Source organism: Cherax quadricarinatus, chromosome 81 (genome assembly GCF_038502225.1).
Source record: "Cherax quadricarinatus isolate ZL_2023a chromosome 81, ASM3850222v1, whole genome shotgun sequence".
NCBI classification, from domain to species: domain Eukaryota; kingdom Metazoa; phylum Arthropoda; class Malacostraca; order Decapoda; family Parastacidae; genus Cherax; species Cherax quadricarinatus.
This window is the reverse complement of record NC_091372.1, coordinates 13,340,803-13,366,709: the sequence shown is the minus strand read 5'-3', so window position 1 is coordinate 13,366,709 and position 25,907 is coordinate 13,340,803. Positions and strand designations below refer to the sequence as shown.

Below are 25,907 nucleotides of genomic sequence, written 5' to 3'. Positions count from 1 at the left end.
TATTTAGATAAAGGTATGGAAGTTTTATTGCATTTATGGATTTAGAAAAGGCATATGATAGAGTGGATAGGGGAGCAATGTGGCAGATGTTGCAAGTATATGGAATAGGTGGTAAGTTACTAAATGCTGTAAAGAGTTTTTATGATAGCGAGGCTCAAGTTAGGGTGTGTAGAAGAGAGGGAGACTACTTCCCTGTAAACGTAGGTCTTAGACAGGGATGTGTAATGTCACCATGGTTGTTTAATATATTTACAGATGAGGTTGTAAAAGAAGTAAATGCTAGGGTGTTCGGGAGAGGGGTGGGATTAAATTATGGGGAATCAAATACAAAATGGGAATTGACAGTTACTTTTTGCTGATGATACTGTGCTTATGGGAGATTCTAAAGAAAAATTGCAAAGGTTAGTGGATGAGTTTGGGAGTGTGTGTAAAGGTAGAAAGTTGAAAGTGAACATAGAAAAGAGTAAGGTGATGAGGGTATCAAATGATTTAGATAAAGAAAAATTGGATATCAAATTGGGGAGGAGGAGTATGGAAGAAGTGAATGTTTTCAGATACTTGGGAATTGACGTGTCGGCGGATGGATTTATGAAGGATGAGGTTAATCATAGAATTGATGAGGGAAAAAAGGTGAGTGGTGCATTGAGGTATATGTGGAGTCAAACAACGTATGTATGAAAGTATAGTAGTACCAACACTCTTGTATGGGTGTGAAGCTTGGGCTGTGAATGCAGCAACGAGGAGGCGGTTGGAGGCAGTGGAGATGTCCTGTCTATGGGCAATGTGTGGTGTAAATATTATGCAGAAAATTCGGAGTGTAGAAATTAGGAGAAGGTGTGGAGTTAATAAAAGTATTAGTCACAGGGCTGAAGAGGGGTTGTTGAGGTGGTTTGGTCATTTAGAGAGAATGGATCAAAGTAGAATGAGACGGAGAGCATTTAAATCTGTAGGAGAAGGAAGGCGGGGTAGGGGTCGTCCTCGAAAAGGTTGGAAGGAAGGGTTAAGGGAGGTTTTGTGGGCGAGGGGCTTGGACTTCCAGCAGGCGTGCATGAGCGTGTTCGATAGGAGTGAATGGAGACGAATGGTATTTGGGACCTGACTATCTGTTGGAGTGTGAGCAGGGTAATATTTAGTGAAGGGATTCATTGAAACCGGTTATTTTTATATAGCCGGACTTGAGTCCTGGAAATGGGAAGTACAATGCCGGCACTCTAAAGGAGGGTTTTGGGATATTAGCAGTTTGGAGGGATATGTTGTGCATCTTTATACGTATATGCTTCTAAACTGTTGTGTTCTGAGCACCTCTGCAAAAACAGTGATTATGTGTGAGTGAGGTGAAAGTGTTGAATGATGATTTAAGTATTTTCTTTTTGGGGATTTTCTTTCTTTTTGGGTCACCCTGCCTCGGTGGGAGACGGCCGACTTGTTAAAAAAAAAAATTAGCATTATTAATATGGCATCATAATTAGAGAGACACTCTTAGTGATTTTAATGTGCACCTGCATGCCAGCACAGTGTGTAAGTTTATTTAGGTACAGGTACACAAGAGTAAAATTATCAGAGTATACATAAAATATATAACAACTTTAAAGTTTCCAGACATAAAGGAGAAACTTGGAGCTCACAGAGAATGTAAACAAACCAGGTGGCACGTAGTGACCGTATTAGAAAGTCAGAAGGGGGAAGCTGCATAGCGAGTTTTGGTCATAATTTGAAGTGTCTGTATTAGCGGAATGCTGTTAAGAGACAGACAGAGATAGACATAGATACAGACAGACAAACAGAGAGCCAGGCTGCCAGCAAGAATTGTTTCTCTTTACTTACAGCATAGGTTATAAGACATTCTGAAAGGGTGTTGCACAAATGTTGCACATGGGTTATTATCAAGATTTTTTTATATTTCATCAACCACTTATGGCGACATCCACCTCAAAGCCACTAAACTCGGGGTCAAAATCACTTTCCTCTTAAAATCGGAGAGTTAATACTACATGAAATCAGTGAATCCCAGGTGTTTGCTGCGCTGTTTGCTCTAGATGGCGCTCATTTGAACTGGTGCTCCCACAAGGTACTGGTCCCAGATTTTTTTAATACCATGCACACTGAGTGTTAGGACCCATTCTATGCTGACAAGGCATCTCATGCCAATCGTGCCAAATTTGAAGGCAGAAAAAATTAAATGTATACATACATTTGGGGCACTAGCAGTAAAAAGTATATATACATTTGGACCGTTTACGAGTTAATCCCAACAGGTCCATATTTTGGATTAAAATATTCTTAATGGATGGTAAACAAGTGAAATGCAACCTTAATGACTCTCTGAGAAGTTGACAGGCTTTAAATCTCATTACCTCTTCCACTGCTGCAACCCCCAAAATTAAGTGTTCAGTGTCGTAATTTTTTTTTATTCATTTGAAGTTGTAGAGAATCTTTTTCTGAAAGTACCGACATCAAAAATGTGAAATTTGATGGAAAACCTACACAGTTATCCAGGAGCAAAATTTCACTAGTATGTTTTCTGGTCTATGTACTGACCAGAAAACATACACCAAAAAATAGCCAATAACACCTTCATATGAAAGTCAGACAGTAAAATGCCTCAAAGTTGCTACTTACACTCAAACAAGGTAGTCAGATGTTAGATGTTCCCATCATGCACTGCATGGAGCAAGATTTTTTTTTTTTATGCTGTGCATACACCACACAGACTAATTCTCTCATGTCTAGGCCAAAATTTACCCATCACAGCAAACTTGTGGGCACCGAGATGAAGAAAAACAGTGGCCTCAATAACAGATATACACCTACCATCCGACTTACGACTGAGTTCGGTTCCGAGAAACCGGTCGTAAGTTGAAATGGTCGTAAATCGAACTTTACTACTGAATATCAACAAAACATTTTTGAAATGACTTTATTTTATTGTTTTATTTTGGTATGTCATATTTTACTTTTTATGCTGTTAGTACTGTATTTTATACTGTAAGGTTTAGGATAAACACTGTGTACAACACAAATATTTGTTTATTTCCCAGAAATTTGGCATAAAAAACACGGTCATAAGTCGAGTGGTCGTAAGTCGAGCAGGTCATAAGTCGGATGGTAGGTGTACATGAAAGATAAGACCTGACACTGATGTGTTGTGCAGTACCACTAACATCAAGGTAAATCACTCCATTCAACAACAAAAACAATCACATTACACATCAAAGTATTTTTCAACTTGCAATCTATTCTGCTGAGTAAGTACCTAATTATTATAGTGACACGTTGCTTGTGTTCATACACTGTAATAGACGAACATAATTCTTGCAGTATAAGCCAGAGCTGGCCACCATACAAACTTCATGCAGCAGTATTGTACATTCCAATGTGTTGTATATAGTATATAACAAATCTTAAAATATATTACAAAGAAATGTTTACTGATAAATTCCTTCTCTCTCCAAATTGGAGTTTCTTATTTTGTCTGAATGTTTAACAATTTGCCAGAAATGTGTGTCCCCTTCTGCCTTCCCTAGCCCCAATGTTTACCATCATCTTTATGTGCCTCAGTAGACAGACAGCTTTAGAAAAATGGTTATTCCAAGCTTTTCTTTCTGTAAACTTATTCCTTCCAGACGGCTCTCTCTTTTTGGTCTCCCAGTGTCTGTGTAGGTACCCATGTTTGTCTTTCCCAAACCTTTAAAACTCATGTAAGGTATACAGGTAAGTCATTAAATGACCACAACTGTAAGAGGTGGTCCACCTCTGGAGCCTTTTATATCCTAACCATTAGGATATAACCATTACTGCTCACCAGATGGTCTTAGGCTCCATAATAGTTATCAAATCACTTTTAAGTATTTACAGATAATACCTCTTATCAACAACATATTAAAAAGAATTCACTTACTTGAATTGCCCTCGAGTCCCAGGATCTGCTTGTATCCACCATGGGAAAGAACCCGCAAGAGTGTCTGTGCTGTTAAACACACGAGGTCTTGCTGTTCCAAGGTCATTGCTGTGTGTACACGAATGTTACCACCCTCACACGGATCACTGATGCCTGCAGATAAAGTGTCTATGATCGGGTTGGTACCTTCACTTCTTAGCATAAGAACAATTTCCAAAAAAGCCTACTATCTTCAATGAATTTAAGACTAACCTTCATATATTATCACATTCTATGTCACAATGAAATTAAATAGGAAATTTCCCTGATAAGTATATTCATGCAAACTAAGTGATAAAAATTAATAATGATTACAGATCATGGTGACATTTGAAGTGCTAATGCAGTGCAGGTATCCCCCATGTTCAGCAATTTTACATTTAATTAATTATTACAACACTTAATTTCATAGACCTCTTAGAATTTTATGCCCCTGCATCACAGTTCGTGTTTTCAGTGATAGTGTAATGGATGTGTGTTTGAAGCAATGTTGTTCTTTGTGTGGGGAAGAACTCTGACTTTCAGAGAGCATTGATAAATAAAATTTCTATGGGAGAGGTTGGTGCAGTGAGTGATACTGTTGGTAATAATTTGAATGGTTTGGTTATAAAGCTGCAACAAGTGGAAGAGAAACTATCTAACCTTAGTGGTGAGCTGCAGGGCCCTACTGTCTCTCCTCAGTCTTTTATATACTGCTAGGAAGGGCACTGAGGAACCAAAATGAGGAGAGAAGATTCACGCTCCGAAAGCGCCTTGCATCAGGATTAACAATCATGGGGTCAACACTGGTTCGGTATCAGCTGAGTCTAATTGTCAAGCCAAAACCACGTGCCACAGTGGACACCGCTGTTCTTACCCGTGTAAATTATTTAATTTGGAAGTCATTAAGTTCAGTCCCAGTAAAGAAAGGAGGGGAAACTAAAATCCATGCTTTGGTACTTCGTTTCCCAGTTGCTGAAGTGGGAGGCTGGGGTTGCCATGGCTTCCTGTTTTCCCACTGATGCTGGTTTAGTGTTCTCTCAACCCATCAAGATGCTGCCTACAATAACTACTGTGGTGGGGCTTTCACCTTCTTATTCATATGATGAAACTCTGGTACTCTTGCCAAGAATCCAAAAATCAAGGAACTATCTGAAAAAGACTGTCTTTAATTTGTTTTTTCAAAGATTAAGGATGGTAACAGGATGACTACTAAGAGAACAAGCTGAAGTAGAGAGGGGTGGTGAGGGGTACCACCACTCACCAACACTGGAGGTACCACTCTCCCAAAGGATTGCCAGGGTACCACCGCTCACCAACACTGGAGGTACCACTCTTCTGGAGGATTGTTGGGGGACTACCACTCACTAACACTGGAGATACCACTCTCCTGGAGGATTGCCAGGGTACCACCACTCAACACTGGAGGTACCGCTCCCCCAGAAGAGTGATGGGGTACCACCTCTCACCAACACTGGAGGTACCATTCTCCCGGAGAATTGCTGGGGTGCCACTCACAATTAAGATCATTTTGTTCATCAATTAATACCTAGCAACCACCACCCATCCTTAATTAATATTACTCTTTTCCGTAATGTAATGCTTCCATTCAGGAAGGAGGGAGGGAGGGGAGGGGAGGGGCGTGACTTCCCAGGATGACCAGCTCAACTGATGTGGTCAGGCATGGTTGACTAACTGGAAAGATCAAAACTCTCTTTACCCATATAACAGCTGTGGCCTACCTACCTGGAATAGTAATGGGCAACAGGCGAAAACAATGGCTTCTGAAATACGTAATGTTGACTTAAAGAAGACATTATATATTTATTGACTTCACCAGCTGCAATGTTTATGATAGGTTTTCCCCTCAGGGAAGGTTCCTTGATGTTGGTGAGGGGCTCTTGATTTAGGGAATTGGATCTCTGCTCCAGTTCCCCAAATTAAGCCCGAATGCCTTCCACATCCCCCCCCAGGCGCTGTATAATCCTATGGGTTTAGCACTTCCCCCTTGATAATAAAAAAAAAAAATATGATAGGTTTTGAGCAACCCAGTGCTACCACTGTCAGGGCTTTGATCATACTGCAACAAAATGTCCTCATAAGGATAGTCCAATACAGAGCACTTTTTGAGCTGATATACCTCTGATATTCCCTTGAAGGGTTTTGAGAGTTTCCCTACTACCATAGCCCAGCAATGGGCCACTTATCTATTGCAGCTTGGTTGATCTGGCACTTGACAAAGGTACATATCCAATTTCCTCTTGAAGACTTCTTCACTTGTTCCAGAAGTGTTTCTGGTATCTATCTTGTGATATTGCTAACCAGTCAGGTCCCATGGATGTTGATACAATATTTTCTTGTTGTGTCCAGGACACTCCTGCTTTTCACTGGGTTTATTTTCCATATTTTCCATGTCTCACTCAAGTATGTTATGGCAGTGTGCAGATTTGGGACCAGGTCCTCGAGCACCTTTCGTATGTATATTAATGCATATCTCTCCTCTTCTCTCCTTTAACAAGTGCATATTTAGGAGTGAGGTGTTCCCAATAATTTTAAATGCTTTTTTGGTTCAGTGTGAGAAATAAATGATTTCTCCTGCCCTGAACAATAGGCAAGAAAGTTCCTCTTATCCACCCCAGCCTTTTAAAGGCTTTCACATTATTTGTCTATTTGTGTTCTTTGAAAAAAGGTTGGCTCACATCATTACATCCAGATTGTTCATGTGCTTTTCATTCTATTTGACCTTTTTACATTTTGTACACAGTCTCTTGAGTTGTTCATTCTTTCCTTATCTAAGAGATTAGAACTTGTCATCACTGAACACGTTACTCTCCACTGCAAACTGCAAGACTTTCTTTACATCTTCCTGCAATTTTTACCTGACTTCTACCAAGGTGATTTTCATCCTTATTATATCATCTGAAAATGATAATAAAAACTGTGGCAAGCATTTTTCATGTCTGTTATAAGGAAAAGAAAGAGTAAAGGCCCCTGCTTCCTTCATCAAAGTCAGTTGCTGCCACTGCTCACTTCATCAAGGTCAGCTACTGCCACTGCTCCCTTCATCAAAGTCAATTACTACCACTGCTCTCTTCATCAAGGTTAACTCACACTCCAAGATCACGTCCATTAAAAACCACTTGTCTCTATTCATGCTACCTAGCATGCTCACACAAACCTGCTGGCTGCTACAGCCCCTAAAACTCGAAGTTTCTGTTATCCCCTCCCTCCAGCCACTCCTGAGATGACCCTCCCCTAACCTTCCAACACAAATTTACACACCCTCCCTCCCTCTCTTCTTTTTTTTTTTTTACACAGGGTTTGACAAGCTTAGGTAAAAGATCCCTAACTTTATTGACAAGCTATTTATAAGTTAAGGATTCCTAACTTTACTGACAAACTAAGAGCTGTTACCTACATCAGCTCATTTGAAAGCATTTTTATTATGAAACATACAAGTAGGGAACAGGATGAAGTTGGAGCCATCTGTGAGCCAGCATTTTCATTTGATCAACTGAGTTATCTCACTGGCATCATAATGCTGTAAGAATGTGTTCCAGACTTGTGTCATCCTGAGGATAAATGGTCTCGGATTAAGTGATGTTCTGGAGAAGGGTACAGCCAGAGTGAAGTTGCTGCTTTTCTGCCTGTCTTGTGGTATAGAAGCTTGCTTCTCACTGTCCTCGAAGTCGAGCCAAGTGTGGTACTCTGACAATGTTGGCCTTGTGCATAACAGTAAGGCCACCCACATCCCTCCTGTGTTGAGGGCTCTGCTGAAATGACAGATCTATCCAGGATGGGTCCAGGCGAGAGATGAGACGTCTTGCTCTGTTCTCTACTCTGCCAAGCAGTCGCAGATGAGAGGGTGGGCAGGCAAACCAAGAAAGTGGAGCATACTCAAGGTGTGAGCATACTTATGCCTCATACAGAATCTTGCAACCCCTACTGTCAAGCACATGCGAGATACAGCAGAGTGCTGTAGCAAAGTGTTCAGCAGAAGTTCGCTTTCTCTTGACTACTAGTAGAGGTGATCCCATCCTGTCAATTTAGAGGTGGAATGAGTTCATCAGGCAGATAACCTTGTCTGTTCTTGACCAGGGACCACCAGGTTTTGGAGCCTACTCTACCTGATGCTAACTTCTTTTTGTGTCCACCTCCCATTTAGCGATGGCCCAGTTTTGAACTTTACTCATATGCCTAAAGGCTTGCCTGTGGAAGTTCCTATTATAGGTGGTAGGATGTCTCTTATACCTACACCATGCCTTGTACTTAGAAGTAGCAGCCTCTCTACAATGAAAGCCAAACCAAGACTGATCTGAAGGCTTCGTCAGATATTGACGATGAGGGATGTGTTCTTGTTGTAGATTAAGGAAGTGTCCAGTCAAGGCTTTCACTTGGGTGTCAACATCCCCTTGGAGAAGAGCATTCCAATTGGTGGTGGTGAGCTCAGAACAAAGGGATGGCCGATTACCTCTTTCCCATAGCCAGGTTATGCGTGTGGATTCCTCACCTCGTTCTGTTGGGATCTTAAGTGTCATAAAATCAGCCTTGTGGTCAGACGATCCAACATAGCCAAGTTACTATACCTTCTGCCAGATCACTCACCCTCTCCCTCTCTCTCTCTCCCTATCCCTCTCTCCCTCCCTCTCTCTAAACCACCTCAACAACCCCTTCTAAGCTCTCCCATATTCACCCAACAATGACTTTAAATTTTCACATTCCAAATTCTCTTTATGATATTCACAACACACACTGCCTCTAGCTTCCTCCTTGCTCGGTGCAACATTCAAAACCCATGCCTCATGCCCATACAAAAATGTTGATACCATTATACTCTCATACATTCCCCCTCCCCTCTCACCCCCACCTTTTTTGTGCCTCCACAGATTTATTCTTTCTTTCTTTCTTTCCTTCTCTCTTTCTGCACACACATACATCCACACAGGAGGGCACCGCTCATACGGCAGGTTAGGGTCTAGACTACCGCCATAAAGTGGAAATCTCTGTAGAGCAAATCACTTTTTAAATAATAAAGTTGGTAGAATTACCGACAATATGTAAAGTAAAAGGACACAAGTGCAACTAATGTGACATTTATTGTGGCAACGTTTCGCTCTCCAGGAGCTTTATCAAGCCATTACTGGCTTGATAAAGCCAGTAATGGCTTGATAAAGCTCCTGGAGAGCGAAACGTTGCCACAATAAATGTCACATTAGTTGCACTTGTGTCCTTTTACTTTACACTTTTTAAATAACAAAAAAGGCACAATACCGTGACTGGAACGATACACAAATAACCCGCACATAAAAGAGAGAAGCTTATGACGACGCTTTGGTCCGACTTGGACCGTTGACAAAGTCAATGGTCCAAGTCAGACCGAAACGTCGTCGTAAGCTTCTCTCTTTTATATGCGGGTTATTTGTGTATAAATCACTTTTTTTTTTTTAAAGTATATAAATGCCTCATAACATGTGTACACTATAATATATAAAGTTAGCAACAGAATCTGGCATAAAAAAAAACAATAAAAAAGCAAAATGCATATACAGTACACTCATTACTTACCTTAAAATATTTGTAGTTTTAATGAAGGGAGAGAGGAAAGTAGTATTTATTGTAGGAAGTTAGGTGGGGTAGCCCGCCCCGCTACAACGCCTCACAAATATGTTTGTTTTACTATGACTGCATATATTTTGTTTATATATGTAACTTATTTATTATACAATTTTGAAAAAAGTCATAGATGGACTAATGAAAATGTCTATAATAAGGTAATACGTATATGACATTTAAGAGTGCCCCCGAGCGATTACAGCCTCTCCTCACTTAGTGATGTACTCATTTACCGATGATTCTGACTTACAGACACTCTTCAGGTCGCTTGTTGTATCTAGTCAGTGTGCAGCACTAGCTACACATTAACAGCACCTTTCAAGGCAGGTGAAATTGCTGACCTAGAAAATGTACAGACAACCTTCACAGCATACAACTGTGATAGAACAACGGCGGTGACCCCCAGAACCCTCTCTAGGTATACTCCAGGTATAGTATGCATACCTAAACAATGTATATTAAGAGCAGATTTCCTCTATTCTGTTTAATACAACATACAGTACACTACTGTATAAACTTTTAAAAATATACCAAAAATGTTATAAATTGTGCAAAGGTGACATTAAAACAATATCAAAGAAAACTCAGATGAGTGTGTATACCTAAATGTGTACATACTTGTGTAGTGTGACTTAAGTGTAAGTGAAAGTAGCGAGATATACTTTTTATCATGTGTGTTTTTTATTTCAATGACCTGGCTGTATCCCACTGAGAAAGGGTGACCTAAAATGAAAAACAAAAGTTTCTCTTTTTAAATTTAGTAAAAAATGCAGAAGGGGTTACGAGCCTCTTACTCCTGGCATCCATTCAACCACCCATCACCACAACCATCACCACAACCATCTTCACCCACCATTACGACCATCAACACCTCAAACTGCCGCCAACACCACCACCCCCTACAACCCACTACTATCCATCACCATGACCATCACCCACCATTACAAACACCACCACCACCCACCACTACCACCCATCACCAAGACATAATTACCCACCATTACGACCCCGACGTCATCACCTACCATTACAACCACAACGTCATCACCCACCATTACAACCACAACGTCATCACCCACCATTACGACCACGACGTCATCACCCACCATTACGACTACGACGTCATCACCCACCATTACGACCACGACGTCATCATCCACCATTACGACCACCACCACCACCACCTCCCTCCATCACCACCTCCCACTGTCACCAACTGCCACCACCCCCTCCCACCATAACCACCTCCTGCCACTACCACCTCCCACCATCACCAGCGCTGTACAGCCCTTGTGGCTTAGCACTTCTTTTTTATTATAATAATAATAATAATGAAAGTATAGTAGTACCAACACTTTTATATGGGTGTGAAGCTTGGGTGGTAAATGCAGCAGCGAGGAGACGGTTGGAGGCAGTGGAGATGTCCTGTTTAAGGGCAATGTGTGGTGTAAATATTATGAAGAAAATTCGGAGTGTGGAAATTAGGAGAAGGTGTGGAGTTAATAAAAGTATTAGTCAGAGGGCAGAAGAGGGGTTGTTGAGGTGGTTTGGTCATTTAGAGAGAATGGATCAAAGTAGAATGACATGGAAAGCATATAAATCTATACGGGAAGGAAGGCGGGGTAGGGGTCGTCCTCGAAAGGGTTGGAGAGAGGGGGTAAAGGAGGTTTTGTGGGCGAGGGGCTTGGACTTCCAGCAAGCGTGCGTGAGCGTGTTAGATAGAAGTGAATGGAGACGAATGGTACTTGGGACCTGACAATCTGTTGGAGTGTGAGCAGGGTAATATTTAGTGAAGGGATTCAGGGAAACCGGTTATTTTCATATAGTCGGACTTGAGTCCTGGAAATGGGAAGTACAATGCCTGCACTTTCAAGGAGGGGTTTGGGATATTGGCAGTTTGGAGGGATATGTTGTGTATCTTTATATGTGTATGCTTCTAGACTGTTGTATTCTGAGCACCTCTGCAAAAACAGTGATAATGTGCGAGTGTGGTGAAAGTGTTGAATGATGATGAAAGTATTTTCTTTTTGGGGATTTTCTTTCTTTTTTGGGTCACCCTGCCTCGGTGGGAGACGGCCGACTTGTTGAAAAAAAAAAAAAAAAAATAATAATAATAATAATAATAAAAATCCCACCATCACCACTTCCCGCCACCACCACCACCGTCCACCCCCGCAACATCACCCACCGTTACGAACACCACCACCACCACCCAGACCACCACCACGACTACCACCGCCTCCCGCCACCACAACATTACCCACAAATTATGACCACCACCACCACCCAGACCACCACCACCTCCCACTACCACCACCACCTCCCACCACCACACTCTCCCACTGCCACCATCACCTCCCACCACCACCTCCCACCGCCACCACCACCACCTCCCATCACTACCATCAAACACCGCCACCTCCCACCGCCACCACCACCCACCATGACCACGACCACGACCACACCATAACGTTCTCAAGAAATGTGTATTGTCCTGAAAAATGACCTACTAGTAGAGCCTAATTTGACCTTTAGGTCAGACTGAGCAAATATTTTCACATGTAAATTCTGAGCCAAGGATATCCATAAATACCAAATCTGAAAAGGCTTGGAGAATGTAGGGTGAAAAATTCCAGAAATGCTGAGTGTCTTGCTTTGAAACTGCCACTATATAAACTGTTTATTAATCATCATCTGAGGCAGTTTCCAAGATCATTATTATTTCCTAAATGGATTTTGTACCTCAATGCTAGACACCATTTTTTTCATATTGCTGTCTAGTACACAAGTTTGTTCACCTGGCAGCTGCTCAGACTATCCTGTATATCATAAGACTGTTCACCTGGCAGCTGTTCAGACTATCCTTTATATCTCAAACTTTTCTTATTTATAACCCAGGCTATTTCTATTCTTTATTATTTCTCAAGTGCTGATAATTTTGTTGAGAATAATTTCTGCTGTCAACAAGTGGTCCACATGAACCAGCAGCTGATGCACCTCCTGGAACAAACTAATCCTGGGTTTCATATCTATCATAATGCCCAGAATTTACAACACAGCTACATTCTTTTATAAAATAATGTAATATTCAAGAGCTACACCATACAATAAGATATTATTAAATGCTACAAATTTACATCCAGCAAGAAACTTTAAGTATGATACATTCAACACCAAAAATAATTACGAATTAAAAAATCAGCAAATTGCAAGCAAGTTTCAATAAATATAACTTCACCTATTTACTCACCTGCAGACCCTGGCAAAAAAAGACCGGCAGCAAGCAGTTGTAAACACCGTCGAAATGCAGAATTGATCGGGAGAGCTTGTCTACTGGGGTTGTTCAAAATTGCATAATGTGCCTGCGAATGAAAATTAAAACTGGCATTCAACACTTCATTCATCAATTAAAAATCAAGATTTTGTGCATCAGAAGAGACAAAGAAAAATAGTGTGGAAAACCTTAAATCATGTTTTCATGGTTCAAGTTTTCAATATTCTGCTATTTAAATTTAGTTTTTCATTTCCAACAAAGCACGCCAATTTCCATTAAGGCGCACCAAAGCAGAATTTGTTTTCATCAGTGGTATGCATTCCCATTACTGAACACCGTGGCAGGTAGGCAGGAGACACATCACTATGCATTAGGCAACTCATTTATTTAAGCAGTTCAGGTGAAGATGCGAGGGTCCATGAATGGATGTAAACAAAGAGCCTCCCACGTGGCTCAGTGTATACCATTGCTCAGTTTTAAGTCCTTTTTGTCACTCCACTGCATCTATGGATATCCAAACAAAGTGCAAGTGATGCTAGTGAAACACAAAGGAAAATTAAGCATAAAACTGTGCCTATTTCTAAAAACTTAGGAGGTAATATAGATTTGTGAAGAGTGGTGCACACGTCAGAGACAGCACCAATGTTTGCTGGTAGGGAATCAAAGATTCCTTCAGTTCAAGACAGTGAGACGAAAATCAAGGATTGTGTCACAAGTAATCCTCAGTGTGACAGTAAAAAAAACGAGGAATAAGTTATTACATTTTAATAAAACAAAGTTTACTAAATGTGCACTGAGATCAGTGGTCACATGAGGTTATCCTGTCCTAAGTTGTCTGGGAATTACTGTAGGGAGTTACCGAGCACCATGGCTGGCTGTAGTGTTTTAGAATCTCAGAATAAAGCGTAGGAGGAGGTTCCACTTCTTCAGGAGGAAAATAGGAGGCTGAAGCTTTGCCTAGAAGGGCTTGGGAGTGTGAGATGGTTGGAGCTGGTAAGGAGGAAAAGGTTACCAACAGTGAGCTGGAGAGTGGCAGCTGCTTTAAGTGGCAAGTGGTTCAGAATTCAGGAAGAAAAAAGATAAGGAAGGTCAATAGAGAAGATGTGAAGGTAGGAAATAGATTCTCTGTTCTCCAGGACAAGTGTACCTCAGTGGTTAGTGAGGTTAAAGGTACCAGGTATGACTCCCCTGCTAATCAAGGTAAGAATATTCTGATTGTGAGAGACTCTCAGGTAAGATATATGGACCGTGCTTTTTGTAACAGTCACAGGAAGGTCAGACAGAGAGAGTGTTTCCCAGGAGCTGGTGTTGGTGACATAGTAAGCAGGCTGGATAATATTCTGTCAGGTAATGGGAACATGCCCATTATCTGTCTTAGTGCTGGTGGAAATGACATCAGGAAGGGCAGGAGACAGGAGCTGTTGGATAAGTACAGGTCAGCCATAGATGTAATCAGATCTAAGGGAGGGATCCAAATCATATGTAGCACCTTGCCTAGAAGGGGAGTGGGCAATGAATGGATGTATAGGGCAATTGGTCTAAATTGCTGGCTAGACAGGTACTGCAAGGAACTTGCAATCCCATTCATTGATAACTGGGACAAATTCTATGGCAAACATGATATGTATGCAAGGGATGGGGTACATCTGTCTGGGGACGGAGTGGTTGCATTAACCTGTAAACGGTCCAAACGTATATATACGTTCTCTACCGTAGCGCCCCAACTTTTTTGAGAAAAAAAAAATTTTATTTTAATAGGAAAAAAAAAACATATCGTACCCAGGCATCCCCAATTATTTTAATATGGCGCACAGTGAGTGCGCATACCCATTCTCTCATGTCTAGGTGACTCAGGCCTATCGTGGCAATGTTAAATGTATGACAAATAAAAAGTATATATACGTTTGGGGCACTAGCAGTAAAAACGTATATATACGTTTGGAACGTTTATGGGTTAACTAACTCGATTGAGGGGGGCCATTGCTGACTTGTCTACTACTTTAAACTGATAGATTATAGAGGTATGGGTGTGTGTGGGAAACAATCAAGCTGCAGTACAGGTCCTCCATCACAAATCCGGCATCATTGGGACCTGTAGTGTGCCGGATTACTGAGTTTGCCGAATTACAGAGTGGTTAGGTTAGAATACACTTAATAAAATTAACCAACTTGACTTACACAGTTCATTGAACATCAGCAAAAATCGAACATTTCCGCTACTTTGAGCTCAATTTTAAGGTACTTTTCGTCATGAAAGCAATCAAAATCATGTCTATTTCTGTAATATATCTTCCATTCTATCAAATGAGTCCAAAAAATGAGAATACAACCATAAAAACCATACAAAAATATACTGCAAAGAGGCGGCTAATGACTGAGAAGTTAACTCCCTTATTTATCATCCATCTTTTTTATTTTGTTGTACGTTAAGAAGCATCTTTCCATCATACATTGCCCAAGTTTCAATGAGATAGCCCAACAAACAACCGAGAAAAAAAAATATTTACCAAAAATCATATATGGCAAGCCCAAGCCAGGTACTGGAAATAAGTCACTTTGTCTGACTTTTCTGGGTTATCCCAGGTTCTCTATACATACACTGCTATGTATGATAATCTATGTAACTGTATTTGTGTATACCTGAATATGTAAGCTTATTTACTTCTAGTCTGTCAACTGAGTACAAGAAACTGCCCATTCATTTATTTCAACTACCCAATAAAGTGGTCAGAAATTGGCAATTTGGCCGATTTCACACAAATTTCAACAGATGCCAATTTCAAAATAGGATCCAGAATAAACAATGCAGACATTCCTGGCACTAAAATAACATTTTCTCTGTTAGTCACAGCTACATGCCCCTCTTATATTACTCTTGCTTTTCATTTGGAATTTTTATTCACAAAAAAAATATGCAGACTGCTGCATTATTGTAATAATTGTATAAATAATGTCAACCCATTCCTGACTCCTTATTGAAATTTGGACTGGCAGGTGGACAGGTATTGGATGGTGACGTCATTTGTTTACTCTTGAGCTTCACTAAAGAATAGAACATTTTCGCTACTGTGAGCGCAATTTCAAAGTACTTTTCGTCATGAAAGCAATCAAAATCATATCTATTTCTGTAATATATCATTCATTCTATCAAATGAGACCGAAAAAATGAGAATATAACCATAACAACCATACAAAAATATACCGCTAAGCGGCCGCTAATGGCTGAGAAGTGAACTCCGCTATTTATGGTCTGATTTCTTTCATTTTTGGTGTACATGAAGAAGTATCTTTCCATCACACATTGCCCAAGTTTGAATAAGATAACCCAACAAACAACTGAGAAAATAATAATAATAATAAAAATAATATCTTTATTTACTACACGTACATGTACAAGGTATACAGGCCTAGCTGACATCAATGACATACTACTGTATAGAAAGCCGCTTGTTATGCAGAATATTTCCAGAAAATTAGGTCAGTGTCCCAGGATAACATCCGCACTAGTCGGCTAACACCCAGGTACCCATTTACTGATGGGTAAACATAGACAACAGGTGTAAAGAAACACGCCTAATGTTTCTACCCTGGCTGGGAATCGAATATTTACCAAAAATCATATATGGCTAACCCAAGCCAGGTACTAAAAACAAGCCACGTTGACTTTTTTTAGGTTATCCTAGGTCTCTACACATATGCTGCTATGTGTGATAATCTATAGAGAAAATAGCTTTTTTGTTTCAGGTTTATGGTGCAGTACGAGTGTATATGACAGTTAGCCCTGTGCTACACTCCGTTTTCTCTAATATAAGCCACCAAGACAGGGATAGGAAAATGGTATTTGTATACCATATCCTCTTCATACCTCCGTCAAACTGCTCTGTGTTATGCCAAATATTATTCATTCTGGAGTATTTAACATGTTTTATGTTATTTATATTGTTTATTATGTCATATTAGATCAATTGTGATAGGCAAATAAGCTGTAGTGTTGATATTAGCGTAATAATAAAGCATATTCTCCTGCTTCATGAGACTGAGCTCATGGCAACTGACAGTGGCTTCAAAGCCACCTTATCTTTAATGGATAATGTACTGTGTAGGTGCTTTACATAATGAGAAGCATTTTTTGTATTCATTGGAACCATGGCTAGGGCTAAAAGCAAGCAGGTTAAAACAATAAATGGAGAAAAAGAAATTGGAATGACTTGTGCAGCAAGTAGTGCCACCAAACAGTACCAGCAGGTTGGTGTGGCGACACTGGAAATTTGAAATTATGCTAGCCAAAATTAGTGCTGAATAACTGAAGGAACCGAATAACTGATTGCCGGATTTGTGATGGCGGACCTGTACTAAGGTTGAAAACAGCAGATATTACCAGGATACCTCAGGGATATGTTTAAAAGACAACATTCAAAATAAAGTTGCAAGTAAAGGCAAAGCAACTGATCAACAAACAAAGAGAGATAGTAGAGGGCAATAAGTGACTAGCTCCCTTAAGGTTTACTATACAAATAGCAGGAGTCTAAGAAATAAGATAGATGAGCTAAGATAATCTCAATATCCACATTACCTGCAAGTGCAAGTAATATAGATATTATTGCTATAACGGAGATCTGGTTCAACCTGAAAGATAGAGAAATGCCTTCTGAATGCAACATACAGGGTTATAAACTATTCCACACTGAAGTCAACAAGGAAGGGTGGTGGACTGGCGATGTATGTTAGAGATGATTTAAACTGTTGTGTTAGACAAGATATCAGATTAGAAACATCAGACACAGAATCTTGTTTGGCTACAGTTTCTCGAGTCATGAAAAATTAACTTTGGGTGTGATTTATAGGCCCCCAAACCTTAATAGGGAGTGCAGTAAGCTGCTATGGGACGAAAGTCATAAGGCATCTAGATATGAAAATGTTGTGTTAGTGGGAGATTTTAACTTTAGACAAATTGATTGGAACAATGTGACAGGAAATCTTGAGTCTAGTGACTTTCTTGACATGGTTCAAGATTGCTTTTTAAAACAGTTTGTGACAGAACCAACTAGAGGAAACAACATGCTTGACTTGGTTCTTGCCAACAAAGAATCGCTAATTAATAATCTTGAGGTTAACCCTTTCAGGGTCCAGAGGCCAAATTTCAAAGTGCACACCAGTGTCCAAGAATTTTGAAAAAAATAATTTTGTTATTTTTTCTTATGAAATGGTAGAGAATCTTTTTCTGAAGGTAATAAAGCAAAAAGTACAAAATTTGATGGAAAATTGACAAAATTATGCTCTTGTGAATTTTGATGTGCCAGCGATAGTTACGCATTGGCGATTTTGCCGACTTTGATTCCCATTTTAGGCTAATTACAGTATTCCAGTCAAAATTTCTTAGCTATTTCGCTAGTATTACTTCTATTCTATCGATTGAGCACAAGAAATCAACAACTCAACTGTTTCAACTACAAAATAAAATGATTGGAATTTGGTAATTTGGCCAATTTAGTGCAAAGTTCAAAATATTCCACTTTCAAAATAAGGTCCAGAATAAACAATGCAGGCATTCCTGGCACTAAACTAACATTTCCACTGCTCATTAGTTACATTTTCAGGCTTTACAAATGAATTCCATTTTGATTTTTAATTCACATAATGAATTTCTATTCAAACCAAAAAATAGAAGATTTACTGTCATGCAATATTGTAATAATTGTATAAATAATATACCTTTGATATACCTTTGAAGAACTTCGAGAGTATATCTAATCTCTGAGCCCGGCCATGGGCCGGGCATTTTTATTTTTTTCCAACAAACCAGCTGTATCCCACCAAGGCAGGGTCGCCCAAAAAGAAAAACTAAAGTTTCTCTTTTTAAATTTAGTAATTTAGACAAGAGAAGGGGTTACTAGCCCCTTGCTCCTGGCATTTTAGTCGCCTCTTACAGCACGAATGGCTTAAGGAGGAAGAATTCTGTTCCACTTCCCCATAGAGATCTTCTTTCAACATACCAGCCATATCCCACTGAGGTGGGGGGTGGCCCAAAAGGAAAAAACGAAAGTTTTGCCTTTTAAATTTAGTAATATATACAGGAGAAGGGGTTACTAGCCCCTTGCTCCCGGCATTTTAGTCACCTCTTACAACACGCATGACTTACGGAAGAAGAATTCTATTCCACTTCCCTATGGAAATAAGAGGAAATAGACAAGAGCAAGACTAGAAAGAAAATAGAAGAAAACCCAGAGGGGTATGTATATATGCGCTTGTACATGTGTAGTGTGACCTAAGTGTAAGTAGAAGTAGCAAGACGTACCTGAAATCTTGCATGTTTATGAGACAGAAAAAAGGACACCAGCAATCCTACCATCATGTAAAACAATTACAGGCTTTCATTTTACACTCACTTGGCAGGACGGTAGTACCTCCCTCAGCGGTTGCTGTTTACCAACCTACTACCTAATCAGCATGTTTGTGAACGTATATTAGATCCACCAGCTGGCGTGTATTAGACATGTGAAGTCATTTGTTTACTCTTGAACATCTGCAAAAATTTAACATTTCTGCTACTTTGAGCTCAGTTTCAAGCCATTTTCAGTACTAAAACCAATCAAAATCATCTCTATTTCTGTAATATATCTTCCATTCTATCAAATGAGACCAAGAAATCGCAAATACAACTATAATAAACATACGAAAAAACACCGCAAAGTTGCTGGTTTAATCGAAAATTACGGTCTCGGTTTTTTTTTATTATGCACTGTGTGCCGTCATTTCAAATTATGATCAAAACTCTCTATATGGCTCCCCCCACTTGACTTTCAAATACAGTCACCGCGCCCCACCCAGTTTGTTTACATTCTCCGTGAGCTCCATAAGCACTACGTCTCTCCATTATGTCTGGAAACTCAAAAATTTCAAGTGTTTTTAAAAGTTATTTCATATTTTATATATACTCTTGATAATTATACTTATGTATACCTGTACCTAAATAAACTTACACACAGTGCTGGCATGCAGGTACACATTGAAATCAGTAAGAGTGTCTTATATCTCGAGACGCCATATTAGTAATGACAATAATAATATACTCAATAATAATCACCGAGTCTCATTAAATATCATATATTACGTTAATATACACATTTTCATTAATCCATCTACATTAATATACACATTTTCATTAATCCATCTATGATATTTTTTCAAAAATATATAATAAACACGATACATAACATAAAAAGATGATAAATACACCCCACAGTAGAATAAATAAACATAAATATGAGATGTGGTAGCCAAACAAGAATAACGTTTTCTCTAGGCCAACTTAAGAGAAAACATGTTACTGGGCGTAACTGTAGAAAATTATTCCTTTTGTATGCCTTCACTCAGAGCATCATTTCTTCTAAAAATGGTGTTATACAAGAATGGGAGTGTTCCTCTTTATTTATTCTACCATATCAATGTAGAGACAACTTGTACACAATGTAACTTGTACACAAACCAGACGTGTACACCTGGGTTGTTTACAAAACTGGTGTTTGCCTGGTTTGTTTACATAACTCCATGAGTGTCCTCTCTCATGTACTCATTCTCTCTCTCTCTCATTTGTTTTATCTCATTTACTCATCTCTGACCCTACATTAAGACTACAAATATTTTAAGTTAAGTAATGAGTGAACTGTATATGCATTCTATTGCTCTGGAATGCTTAAATGTCATAGATTATGTGTGGGTGGGTTGGCCTGGTATGGTAGCCTGGCTGGCTACCATGCATATACACTTGATTTCTCACCCTAGATTAAGATTACAAATACAGTGGACCCCCAGTTATCGACCGGTTCAGTTATTCGCCAACTCGGTTATCAGCCAGTTTTTCGGCGCCCGGTTATCGACCATTAACTCAGTTATCGGCTATTTGGGAGGCATCCATCTGCCGGCTAGGGCCGCCTGTGAATCAGTTTGGCTTTGTCTCTGGGCGAGTGAAGAAGCTTCTGCTCATCCATCCAAACATTTTGCTATAATCCATTGTTTTTTGTGGTTATTGATCGAGTACAACTGCAAAATAAGCAACCATGGGCCCAAAGAAACACGTTACATAGTACAGTGGACCCTCGACCAATGATATTAATCCGTTCCTGAGAGCTCATCGTTAATTATCGTTAGTCGAGTTAATATTCCCCATAAGAAATAATGGAAATCAAATTAATCCGTGCAAGACACCCAAAAGTATTGAAAAAAAAATTTTACCACATGAAATATTAATTTTAATACACACAAACTAAAGAAGACATGTACAATTACATGACACTTATCTTTATTGAAGATCTGGTGATGATTGATGGGATGGGAGGAGGGGAGTGTGTGGATGGTGTTAGTGTTTAGAAGGGGAATCCCCTTCCATTAGGACTTGAGGTGTCAAGTCCTTTTCCAGGGTTACTTCCCTTCTTCTTTTAATGCCACTAGGACCAGCTTGAGAGTCACTGGACCTCTGTCACACAACATATCTGTCCACAGAGGCCTGTACCTCCCGTTCCTTTATGACATTCCTAAAGTGTTTCACAACATTGACAGTGTCACAATTAAACACTTGTTCAGGTTTCAATTCTTCACTGTCTATGTACTCCTTGAATTCCTGCACATATTTTTCAGCCACTTTTTGGTCCGAACTGGCAGCCTCACTATGCCTTATCACACTATGTATGCCACTACGATTCTTAAATCTCTCAAACCAACCTTTGCTGGCCTTAAATTCACTCACATCACCACTAGTTGCAGGCATTTTTCTAATTAAATCGTCATGCAACTTCCTAGCCTTTTCACATATGATCGCTTGAGAGATGCTATCTCCTATTTGTTTTTCATTTATCCACACCAATAACAGTCTCTCAACATCTTCTATCACTTGCGATCTCAGTTTTGAAAACATAGTTGCACCTTTGGCAAGAACAGCTTCCTTGATTGCCGTTTTCTTGGCCACAATAGTAGCGATGGTTGATTGGGGTTTTGTGTACAACCTGGCCAGCTCGGAGACACGCACTCCACTTTCATACTTAGCAATGATCTCTTTCTTCATATCCATAGTAATTCTCACCCTTTTTGCTGTAGGGTTGGCACTAGAAGCTTTCTTGGGGCCCATGGTGACTTATTTTGCAGGTGCAATCGCTAAAAACGCTGTGATAATATGAAATGTTCTGATTGTATGTTTGGATGGGACCGCGGTGGCTGGCTGGCTTGTAAACACTGGCCACAAGTGGATGCGTCTTGAACAGAATGAATCGTGTTGGTCGAGTTTTTTACCGCTAGTTGAGGCAAAAATTTTGCGTTAAAATGTATCGCTAGTCGGATTTAACGTTAGACGATGCCATCGTTGGTCGAGGGTCCACTGTATATGAAAACATGCAATGTTTATATGCGATGTATATTTAATAATAATATCTTGTACATTAAATGTCTTATTTTATGTTTATATAGACATTTTCATTAATCCACCTATTATATCATCTTCAAAATTATGTAAGAAACATGTTACATAGCATATAAACATGCAATGTTTATTAAATGCGATGTATATTTAATAATCACTATTTGGCACATTAAATGTCTTATATTTTTTTATTTATTATCACACTGGCCGATTCCCACCAAGGCAGGGTGGCCCGAAAAAGAAAAACTTTCACCATCATTCACTCCATCACTGTCTTGCCAGAAGGGTGCTTTACACTACAGTTTTTAAACTGCAACATTAACACCCCTCCTTCAGAGTGCAGGCACTGTACTTCCCATCTCCAGGACTCAAGTCCGGCCTGCCGGTTTCCCTGAACCCCTTCATAAATGTTACTTCGCTCACACTCCAACAGCACGTCAAGTATTAAAAACCATTTGTCTCCATTCACTCCTATCAAACACGCTCACGCATGCCTGCTGGAAGTCCAAGCCCCTTGCACACAAAACCTCCTTTACCCCCTCTCTCCAACCTTTCCTAGGCCGACCCCTACCCCGCCTTCCTTCCACTACAGACTGATACACTCTTGAAGTCATTCTGTTTCGCTCCATTCTCTCTACATGTCCGAACCACCTCAACAACCCTTCCTCAGCCCTCTGGACAACAGTTTTGGTAATCCCGCACCTCCTCCTAACTTCCAAACTACGAATTCTCTGCATTATATTCACACCACACATTGCCCTCAGACATGACATCTCCACTGCCTCCAGCCTTCTCCTCGCTGCAACATTCATCACCCATGCTTCACACCCATATAAGAGCGTTGGTAAAACTATACTCTCATACATTCCCCTCTTTGCCTCCAAGGACAAAGTTCTTTGTCTCCACAGACTCCTAAGTGCACCACTCACTCTTTTCCCCTCATCAATTCTATGATTCACCTCATCTTTCATAGACCCATCCGCTGACACGTCCACTCCCAAATATCTGAATACATTCACCTCCTCCATACTCTCTCCCTCCAATCTGATATTCAATCTTTCATCACCTAATCTTTTTGTTATCCTCATAACCTTACTCTTTCCTGTATTCACCTTTAATTTTCCTCTTTTGCACACCCTACCAAATTCATCCACCAATCTCTGCAACTTCTCTTCAGAATCTCCCAAGAGCACAGTGTCATCAGCAAAGAGCAGCTGTGACAACTCCCACTTTGTGTGTGATTCTTTATCTTTTAACTCCACACCTCTTGCCAAGACCCTCGCATTTACTTCTCTTACAACCCCATCTATAAATATATTAAACAACCACAGTGACATCACACATCCTTGTCTAAGGCCTACTTTTACTGGGAAATAATTTCCCTCTTTCCTACATACTCTAACTTGAGCCTCACTATCCTCGTAATAATTCTTCACTGCTTTCAGTAACCTACCTCCTACACCATACACTTGCAACATCTGCCACATTGCCCCCCTATCCACCCTGTCATACGCCTTTTCCAAATCCATAAATGCCACAAAGACCTCTTTAGCCTTATCTAAATACTGTTCACTTATATGTTTCACTGTAAACACCTGGTCCACACACCCCCTACCTTTCCTAAAGCCTCCTTGTTCATCTGCTATCCTATTCTCTGTCTTACTTTTAATTCTTTCAATAATAACTCTACCATACACTTTACCAGGTATACTCAGCAGACTTATCCCCCTATAATTTTTGCACTCTCTTTTATCCCCTTTGCCTTTATACAAAGGAACTATGCATGCTCTCTGCCAATCCCTAGGTACCTCACCCTCTTCCATACATTTATTAAATAATTGCACCAACCACTCCAAAACTATATCCCCACCTGCTTTTAACATTTCTATCTTTATCCCATCAATCCCGGCTGCCTTACCCCCTTTCATTTTACCTACTGCCTCACGAACTTCCCCCACACTCACTACTGGCTCTTCCTCACTCCTACAAGATGTTATTCCTCCTTGTCCTATACACGAAATCACAGCTTCCCTATCTTCATCAACATTTAACAATTCCTCAAAATATTCCCTCCATCTTCCCAATACCTCTAACTCTCCATTTAATAACTCTCCTCTCCTATTTTTAACTGACAAATCCATTTCTCTAGGCTTTCTTAACTTGTTAATCTCACTCCAAAACTTTTTCTTATTTTCAACAAAATTTGTTGATAACATCTCACCCACTCTCTCATTTGCTCTCTTTTTACATTGCTTCACCACTCTCTTAACCTCTCTCTTTTTCTCCATATACTCTTCCCTCCTTGCATCACTTCTACTTTGTAAAAACTTCTCATATGCTAACTTTTTCTCCCTTACTACTCTCTTAACATCATCATTCCACCAATCGCTCCTCTTCCCTCCCGCACCCACTTTCCTGTAACCACAAACTTCTGCTGAACACTCTAACACTACATTTTTAAACCTACCCCACACCTCTTCGACCCCATTGCCTATGCTCTCATTAGCCCATCTATCCTCCAATAGCTGTTTATATCTTACCCTAACTGCCTCCTCTTTTAGTTTATAAACCTTCACCTCTCTCTTCCCTGATACTTCTATTCTCCTTGTATCCCATCTACCTTTTACTCTCAGTGTAGCTACAACTAGAAAGTGATCTGATATATCTGTGGCCCCTCTATAAACATGTACATCCTGAAGTCTACTCAACAGTCTTTTATCTACCAATACATAATCCAACAAACTACTGTCATTTCGCCCTACATCATATCTTGTATACTTATTTATCCTCTTTTTCTTAAAATATGTATTACCTATAACTAAACCCCTTTCTATACAAAGTTCAATCAAAGGGCTCCCATTATCATTTACACCTGGCACCCCAAACTTACCTACCACACCCTCTCTAAAAGTTTCTCCTACTTTAGCATTCAGATCCCCTACCACAATTACTCTCTCACTTGGTTCAAAGGCTCCTATACATTCACTTAACATCTCCCAAAATCTCTCTCTCTCCTCTGCATTCCTCTCTTCTCCAGGTGCATACACACTTATTATGACCCACTTCTCGCATCCAACCTTTACTTTAATCCACATAATTCTTGAATTTACACATTCATATTTTCTTTTCTCCTTCCATAACTGATCATTCAACATTACTGCTACCCCTTCCTTTGCTCTAACTCTCTCAGATACTCCAGATTTAATCCCATTTATTTCCCCCCACTGAAACTCCCCTACCCCCTTCCCTTATTTTATGTTAATATAGACATTTTCATTAATCCATCTACGATATTTTCTTCAAAATTATATAAGAAACAAGTTACATATCATGTAGCATATAAACATGCAATGTTTATATGTTATCAAGTGGAGAGTGGGATGGAGAGTAAACATCACGTTTTCTCTGATGCAGCATTAGAGAAAACTGTGAATCTGGCGACTGGGGCAGTAACCGCCCTTCATATGCATTTGTTTACAATTCCTGGCACGAATTATTCATTACTTCTCCCTTTGTTTATGATGGCATTTAATGGTGGTTGTTAGAAACGATTAAATTCAGTGAACATGGTAATAATATGGCTGTGTATTGTAATATAGCTGTGTAGTGTAGCCCGGGGGGGTCTCTTCATACGTGTACTGTACCTAAATCTACTGCTACCTACACTGACGTCCTACAAATAAATACTACTCACC

The 25,907-nt window shown here is 39.9% G+C and overlaps 1 protein-coding gene across 5 annotated transcripts in view; it reads right to left on the bottom strand.

The window, feature by feature from the left end:
- Window positions 1-25,907, bottom strand: part of LOC128699842 (interleukin enhancer-binding factor 2 homolog) — a 76,811-nt gene that overhangs the window by 7,965 nt on the left and 42,939 nt on the right. For 3 of the 5 annotated variants that reach the window (XM_053792629.1, XM_053792628.2, XM_053792630.2), the window contains exons 7-8: window positions 12,780-12,891; window positions 3,899-4,066 (exon numbers count right to left, since the gene is read on the bottom strand). In XM_053792629.1, the coding sequence (XP_053648604.1) occupies window positions 3,899-4,066; window positions 12,780-12,891 (280 nt within the window). The remainder of the gene's footprint in view (window positions 1-3,898; window positions 4,067-12,779; window positions 12,892-25,907) is intronic. The other 2 variants (XM_053792631.2, XM_053792632.2) reach the window with 1 other exon arrangement.